We start from the raw sequence: 8963 nt of genomic DNA, 5'->3' as shown, positions 1-8963 counted from the left end.
GCTCAAATTAAGGATTGAAAATTATAAAGTCACGCATGTATGAATCAAGTGGGAGATTGTTAGAAATAATGTATTCCTAACGTTGATTCATATAATTAAGGTGTCATGCTTATATGAATCAAGTGGGAGACTGTTAGAAATAATTATTTCCTAACAATGATTTGTATAATAAAGGTTGTAATTCATAAGGTACTCATGTTGATGATTAGTGATTTGTAAAGACGGAATTACCGGGTGAAATTCCCTCCCTTTCATTCTGTTAAAATTTAAGTTTATAAAGGTTAAAAGATGTATAATGGATAAGGTTATGAGTTTCACATTCCTAAAGAGATTTCTATTCCTAAAAAGGAGGTCACATTCCTAAAGGGATTTCTATTCCTAAAGGAGGTTCCTCATTCCTCTTGAAAGAGGGTTTCTCATCACTTCTATAAATGCCAAGGAAAACTCTAGGTATCTTAACGGTTTCAAATCTCTAAGTTTTCTAGTCTCTGTATCATCAGTAGGTGATTAAGGTATACGGACCAGAGAGGTGAAGCATTATATTCTTGATTCATTCAATTTAGAGATTACATCTTCAATTGAACCAAGTAAGTTCTATCTTTTCTATTTAATTAAAAATCCATCATCATGAACATTGTTTAGTTGATTGATTTGATTTACATGCGATCATTGTTAATTGTGCTTCCGCATTCAAGTTATAGCGCATAAAGGATTATTTAACAAAGGTGCGCCATATTAATGCTTAAGGTGCGTCCAACCGCACAACCGCACGGGAAGCTTCATCCGCATCTGAAGTACACTTCCCTATATATATATATATATATATATATATATATATATATATATATATATATATATATATATATATATTCGAAATGGCATCTTCAATTCTTAAAGATTAGATCTGACTAGTTCTATTTGGCTTGTAGTGAGCAAGAAGTTTCATAAAAACCAACTTTAGACAACTTGGGAATATTAGTTTGAAAGATTCAAACATGTGAAACCAAGAACTAAAGTGCATCCTCAGGCGGGATATTTGAGGTGCCTAAGATCAGTCCCCTAAAAATGACAAAACATTTTAGTCAAACTAGCTTTGTGATGCTTCATGCCCTCTGCTCCTGCTGTCATGAGGTTGTTGACGCCATTGCCCATTGATGATGACAATCATATTATTGTGCAATACAGTACACAGAAAGATGAAAAGTATATCTTGATGAAATGATTGTAAAGTTGTCTCATTTTTGGTTTTCTTTTTTTTTTTTTTTTTTTTTTTTTTTTTTCGTTTATATATTCCATTGAAGATCAGATGAGTAGGTAGGACTAATAGCTAATGCAAAATCCATAAAATGTATTGTTTTTGTCTCAAATTCCTTCAATCATCATGGTCCACACAAGTTGTGTGGACCATATTTTGTCTACTATAAAATAATGTATATTCAGTACAAAAATAATGTACATTCAGTACAAAAATAATATATATTGTATACAGGGGATATACATTATTTTTGTTCTGAGTATACATTATATTGTATAATGTACACTCAGTACAAAAATAATGTACATTTAGTATATTAAAAATGTACTTTTTATTATGGTTCACATAACATTGTGTGGACCATGGTCCATACAATAATTTGCCAAATTCCTTGCCTCCGGCCGGCCGGCCACTTAATATATATTCCAAATGGCATCTTCTTAAAGATCATATCAGAGTAGTTACGTTCTATTTGGTTTGTAGTGAGCAAGAAGTTTCAGTAATTATATTGTTCTTAGGCGGGATGTTTGAGGTGCCTATTGCCCAAGTCAGTCCCCTAAAAATGACAAAACATGTTTAAATGTATACGGTTTCAATAATTCAATTCAAATTTAATTTGGAAATGACTAAACAGATAATTAAATACATGCCTTATATTATGTAGGTAGTATGAATAAGGGAAAATGGTCAAATAGCCTCCTAAACTTTATACCAAAAGTCAATTAAGCACCTAAACTTTTAAAAAACGAAATTAAATCTTCAAACATGTTATTTTTGGTCAAATAAGTCAAATTAACTGGTAACCAACAAATTATCGGTAAAATTACATTGTTTGACTATATTTTTGCCGTTCAGATAACTCTCCTAATGATGTTGGAATTCGCCAGTCAAAAACATTTCGAAACAAGTTGAGCACAACCAACAACTTTAGTTTTCCAATCTCCTCTAGGACATTTCCATGGAACCAGTTGTTTGACAAATTCAAAGACACATATATTGTCAATATCTTAACCTAACACCATCTCATTTCCTTTATTTACAATGGTCACTGAATCTCGAAAGTACCTATCATACTCTCCAACGAAAGAGTTGGAAAATAAGGGAATGAAAGACTTAAAAAGCAAGTCAACATTATATATTTGAAAGACTAATCAAACGACTATATACTACATACCAAATATATAAAATAAAAAGTAGAATGGCGGTCGATTACTGCCCATTTATGTCATATATTTTGCCATTCTATATATAATAAGCATTTCTCCTATTAATTCTCCAACGTGCATGCACATTAGATATTTGCTCCGTTCAAAAATAAGCATTTTGTCAAGAAAAACATAAAACACAAAATGAGACCACTTTACATGCTTTAAAGACAATTCTCATATTTGTATTTATTGTGTTGCCCAGTAATATTGTGGTTGTATCTTCTTCCATGTTGATGTCGTCAAGCAGTACTACAACTCAAAAATGTGTACACAGCCAATGGTTAGCACTGTCACAGCTCAGAGCTCTCAACCTTAATTCAACGGTAGAGTCGTCAATTTATTCATGCGAAGGGGATTCTTCAATGAAGGTGATGGAATGGAATATGGAGGAGGATTGCTGTAGTTGGGATGGAGTTTCGTGTGATGCTGCAACCGGTTATGTCATCGGACTCAACCTCAGTTTCAGTATGCTGTCCGGTGAAATTTTTCCCATTTTCAATCTTCACCATCTTCAAACTCTCAATCTTGCTTGGAACGATTTCAACTACACTCCATTTTCGTCCGGACTAGAGAAACTCAGGAATTTGACGCACCTTAACCTTTCGCAAACCTCTTTCTTTGGTCAGATTCCTGTGGGGATTTCGAGGCTGACGAGGTTGGTGTCTCTTGATCTTTCCTCAATGTTGACTTCTGTAGAGTTAAGAAAACCAAACCTTGAATCTTTTTTTATGAATCTAACTTCTTTAAAAGAGGTGTATCTTGATGGTGTAGACCTCTCAGCTCAAGGCTCTAACTGGTCTCAAGTCTTATCCTCTGCATTGCCTAATCTTGAAGTTTTAAGTTTTTCCTACTGTGATCTCAATGGTCCAATCCACCCTTCAGTTGCAACGCTAAAATCTCTGTCTTATTTGCAGCTTAGCTATAACAATCTGTCTTCAGATTTCCCAGAAAATGTCTTTCTCCATCCAAAATTGAAAACCATTGACATCTCCTATAATCACCTTCTGAGTGGCCAGTTTCCAGAGTTTTCAAAACACAGCTCTTTGCAAACCATTTCACTTTCTAAAACAAATTTTCATGGAGAATTACCTGAGTCCATTGGAAATCTTCAGTCACTGGAAATTTTAAATATTTTCAGCTGTAATATGTGGGGTTTAATCCCATCTTCACTAGCAAACCTCTCAAGTATTATTAAGTTGGACATTAGTGAAAACAGGTTCACTGGTTCTTTACCCTCATTTCATAGTACAAGTGTACCAAATCTCTCGTACCTTGACATGTCATCCAATCCTCTCACGGGTGGAATTCACTCGTCTCTTTTCATGCTACCATCTCTGAAAATCTTGTACCTCAATGATAACAAATTCAGTGGTGAACTTGAGGAGTTCTCTAATACATCTTCCTCTATTTTAGAGCAATTGTATTTGAGTGGCAATCAATTGAGTGGGGTGGTACCTACATCAATCTTTGAACTTCCTAACCTCATTCATCTATCATTAGCCTCTAACAATTTTAATGGTAGTGTGAAAATTAAAATGTTGCAAAATCTCAAGAACTTGATATCTTTAGATTTATCTAGCAATAGCTTGACAGTTGAAGAAAATGATGATGATGATGATAGAAGCTTTCACTTGCCTCAGTTGGGGTTTTTGGGTCTAGACAAGTGCAATTTATCTGACTTCCCGATTTTCCTAAAGAGCCAAGTAAAACTTAGAAGTCTTAGTGTTAAAGATAATCACATCCGTGGTTATGTTCCCAGTTGGCTGGGGAACAACACTCTCAGGACTTTGGACCTTTCTGGAAATCCATTAAAATTTCTTGAACCATCAGCCATGGGAAATAGTTCCTTCACATCGCTATACGCTTTAGCGATGCATTCTTGCAATATTTCTAAGCTCCCAGAGATCTTGAAAGTCCTCAATGCTTTAGAGTATCTTGACCTTTCTGATAACAAGATAGAAGGTGAAATACCAAGCTGGATATGGAAGAATGAACTTCAATTTGTGAATATTTCTCACAATTTTTTTTCTGCTCTGAATGAATTTCCCTCAAATATTTCTTTAAATGTTTTTGCTCTTTATCTTCATGGAAATCGTATCAAAGGATCTCTTCCATCCGGAATATGCAATATGAGCTACCTGCGAGTTCTTGACGCATCAGATAATAATTTGAGTGGTTTGATCCCGGAGTGTCACGTCAACCTGACAAGTCTATCAGTTTTGAACTTGAAAGGAAACAGATACGATCAAATGCCTTCTACTTTTACATTTGCCTATAATAATCTTCGCTCTCTAAATATAAATGGCAATCGATTGAAAGGGAAGTTGCCAAGATCACTAGCCAACTGCAAAATGCTAGAGATTCTTGATTTAGGAAACAATATGATATGTGATACTTTTCCATTTTGGTTGGAAAAACTCCCTTCACTCAAAGTTCTTATCTTACGAAACAACATGTTTTATGGTCAGGTGGAGATTCCTAAGACAGAGTTTGTGCTACCAAGTTTATGCATAATTGATTTGTCCTCCAATAATTTCACTGGGGAGTTGTCTATATATTTCCTACAGAGCTTGAGTGCAATGGCTATGGGTGAGGAACACAAATCACTATCTAGCCTCATTGGAGAGCATGATGAATACTATCATGATTCAGTGACCATCATGAACAAAGGAAATGAGATGGTGCTGGTTAAGATATTGACAATATTTGTGTCATTGGATCTGTCAAACAACAAGTTCCATGGCAATGTTCCGAAAGAGATTGGTGAACTAAAATCATTGGTTGTGCTCAACCTGTCACAAAATGTTTTTGATGGGCAAATTCCAATATCATTGGGAGAGTTATCTGAACTTGAATCTTTAGATTTCTCAAAGAATAAATTCTCAGGAACAATTCCTCCACAACTTACCAGTCTAACATTCCTAGCAGTATTGAACATGTCTTACAACCAACTAGCCGGTCCCATTCCTTTGGGTAACCAATTCAATACTTTCACGAATAGTTCCTACATTGGAAATACAGGATTGTGTGGAATCCCACTCTCAAGGAAATGCAATGGAGATGGCGCACCAGTAGCAAAAGATGATGAGAGCTTGGAAAGTGAAGAAGCCATGTTTGATTGGAGGTTTGCAGTTGCTGGGTGTGGGTTTGGATTGGTTGTTGGATTAACAATCGGTTTTGCATTCTTGGCCGAATGGATTATTAAGTGGCTCGTAAAGCAGAAAAAGAAGAAGCAGCAGCAGTGAAGGAGCAAGAAGAAAGCACAGTTAACTGTCCCAAAATTGAGAAGATAGCTTCTTTTTTTTTTTGAAAATAATTGAGAAGATAGCTTAATTTTGTTTTGTATTTACATTCTAGAAGCCAAGGTTGTCACATGTTGTGATGTTCTTAGTATATCTAACGCCTTTGCTTGTTAAGTTAAATAGTACTTTTCTTATTTTCTCCTACCTTCTAACTGATGTTGCGCCCAAGCAATTTTTTTTCCTTTAATTTTTTAATCATCATTATTCTATAATTATACAAAATTTTGATTCATTTGATAGCAATGTTGCAGAAAACGCTAGGCGCTAATCGGACGTTCATGGAAGCCTAGCGCCTAGACGGTCGAGTAATTCGAGTATATCCTCTCCACTTTTTTCACTTAGGGATTTGAGTTGTTAGATTATTATAATCCTACAAACTAGTGTTAGATGGTTAGTTGAGTGCATGACTAAAGGATTATAGAAGAAAAGCAACCGAGCAGTCAAAAAATACCACTCCGACCGTTAAGTTGGGCACCGATTTAGCCTAGTTGGCGCCAACTAGAGAGGCAGAGTTAGACGCCCAACTTGGTGCCTAGGAAATTTTTACAAAATTATTTAATAGTCAAACTTTGTGAATTAAGATTTCTCAATTTTTTTAAGCTCGAACATAAAAATCACTTGAAAAGAATCAAAATCAAATTCTTTTTACTTGAAGTTTAAGCCATTAAATCACCCAAAACCTTGAAGCAGCACAAAGCTATCGATTTGGCCGGGTCCAGTTTATTTATAGTTTTTGACTGAAATTTTAAGGTTTTGAAATGGTGTGGAACTAACGCATTTAGAAGACTGAGGATTTATGGATTCATGGTAGCCATCAGGACAATGGTGAAACGAATTCCTTACTACAAATTCAAACAAATACGTTAACTACTCGTTAGTTGCACCTCAATGATAAAACAATTTCCTGCAACTCCATGCCGTTATAGTGTTAACAACTTAACAAGCTTGAGAGGGAAAACTAAAACCATATAAGGGTAGAATTAAAAAAGTACTATGATTATATTGTGTTGTAAATATATATTTTATGGCCATTATCCTATTTTCCAGGATCATTCTGTTTACTCATATCTGTATTTGGCAGTGATCTAATGAAAATGGAGTTTTGGGGTTTCTGAGTAAACTTGTTGTTCTTTTATATTTATCTTTCTCTTTGCTTTTCCTATCTATTGCTTTCCTACTATTATTGGTACCATGCGACAATTCAGACGAAAATAGGCCTACATTCACAACATGTTATCAACATGCATGATTGCTCTGCATATCCTCAGTGAATTTTGGAATTTTCAATTTCATCAAACCTGGACTAGGTAAAATAGGTCGCTGGCCAATCCTATTACTGAAAAAAAAAAAAACACAGAGAAAACAATCAAATTCTCCTACGGTTATCGTCCCATCTCCCTGCAATGTCCTATTCTATCTGCTCGAAAAGTTTTTCCTTTTCATTGATTTTCAACCATTAATTTGAGCTCATTCAATGATCCAAAACTGCCAGTGGTTCGCATGAGAGAAGGCTATATATATACACTGCGGGAAATCACACAATTTCCGTCCAACTAAAATGAGTGTTATTGGTCGGAAAATGGATTTCCGGCCAACATTTCGACCAAAACGAGGACTTAAAAGAATGAACACCGATAATTTCGTTTAACATCAGATGTTGGACGGAAATTCCGTCTAACGGGTCGAAGTTGGACGGAAATTCCGGATGGTAACCTACCATTTTTAGAATGGGAATTTCCATCCAACTTTGACCCGTTGGACAAAAATACCTACCACATGTTGGTCGGAAATCCCCCTAGTGCATTATGTTGATTTCCTTCCAACTGTTGGCAGGAAAATATATATTTATATAAATTGTTTTTATTATTTTGATCTTGCTATAATTTTGTTTTATCTGTTGTCAATATATTCTATATCATTTACAAAATAATGTACACACTATCTAAACTCAAAATGAAAATATATTTAAATATCAAAATTATTTTCAACAAAAAGATACGTGTCCGATCTATAAATATTTAAGCAATGCACTATTGTCATACATAAAAAATATATATAAAAATACAAAGTACTTCAATCTTCATCAGCATTTAATCTCAAGAATTTGTGCCTTGTTCTTCAACCACTCACCTTTTTTCTCCGTCATCTACAAAAAAAAAAAAAAATAATAATAATAATAATAATAATAATAATAATAGAAACATGTATATATATTTAGATTACAAGTGCAACCCAGTGTAGAGACTGCACTAAGGTGAAGCAATTTAATCTAAAGCAAGAACCCGAACATGAGCAAAGTATGAGAGAACCATATCCAATAAGAGTAAGAAGAAACTGAAAACGAAGCTAAGCAAACAAGTTATTTGTCTTTAGAACATAATAGATACACTATAAGACGGGGGAAAGAACAAATAAGGTGGAAAGTCTAAACATAGTAAGTGCATAATAAGATGCTTAGATAGTTAGATATGAACTTACTATTGACTGAAAAAAACTCATCCAAATCTGCACAACCAAAAAATGTGACAGTGCAACTGCTGAGTGCTCACTACTCTATTCTCATATTAAAGAATTCTACAAATCATATACTTTCTCAACCTACTAAAACACAAAAAACCAATAACACCTCCACTGAGGCTTGAACTTACAACCTTCCAAATGGAAGTCCAACCCGAGTACCATTAGACCACATAGTCTTGGTAATCAAATACATCATGTTTCAAGTGTTATGTGAAGAAATATTTATTACTCCAATCAAATCAAATTCTGTTATTATCTCATGTTAGTACAAGAAAACAAGAAAACAAACAGGCACTAGAACAATATACTTACATGACAGACAAGTTCTCAAGACTTTCAAGTTCCAAGACAGTACCTCCACAATATGCTCAACAGTATACTTAGCTAAATGTCATTTCTTCATACCTTATAACAAAGAAACAAATAAACAAGACTTTCAGCATCAATTATAGTACCAAAACAATCACAAGAGAGTATTAATTATATTCTCCACAGTCCTACAACATATTTAGGCAAAACACTACAATTAGCTGGGGAGAAAACAAGTGCAGCATATATAGGTACATCTAATAAGCGAGTATAGGATGAAACATGAAAGGTAGAGTTGATGAAGCTAGGAAAATGTAGAAAGAAACATTATATATATTATTGTACTTGCTTGTGCAATCAGGAAATGAA

General features: G+C 34.5%; 2 protein-coding genes across 2 annotated transcripts; both read left to right on the top strand.

Moving 5' to 3' along the window:
- Nucleotides 1-2638: 2638 nt before the first annotated feature.
- LOC109154872 (receptor like protein 30-like) lies at nucleotides 2639-3580 on the top strand. The gene is made up of 2 exons (XM_019302612.1): nucleotides 2639-3118; nucleotides 3235-3580. The coding sequence occupies exons 1-2, from the start codon at nucleotides 2691-2693 to the stop codon at nucleotides 3254-3256; spliced, it is 450 nt and encodes a 149-aa protein (XP_019158157.1). The 5' UTR covers nucleotides 2639-2690; the 3' UTR covers nucleotides 3257-3580.
- Nucleotides 3581-3608: 28 nt separating this feature from the next.
- On the top strand, nucleotides 3609-5708 carry LOC109154952 (receptor-like protein 12). The gene has a single exon (XM_019302680.1). The coding sequence runs from the start codon at nucleotides 3609-3611 to the stop codon at nucleotides 5706-5708; it is 2100 nt and encodes a 699-aa protein (XP_019158225.1).
- The last annotated feature ends 3255 nt before the right edge of the window (nucleotides 5709-8963 follow it).

The sequence above is a fragment of the Ipomoea nil genome, unplaced genomic scaffold (assembly GCF_001879475.1).
Source record: "Ipomoea nil cultivar Tokyo-kokei standard unplaced genomic scaffold, Asagao_1.1 scaffold2662, whole genome shotgun sequence".
NCBI classification, from domain to species: Eukaryota; Viridiplantae; Streptophyta; class Magnoliopsida; order Solanales; family Convolvulaceae; genus Ipomoea; species Ipomoea nil.
The sequence above is the reverse complement of the archived record's forward strand: the minus strand, read 5'-3'. Positions and strand labels throughout refer to the sequence as shown.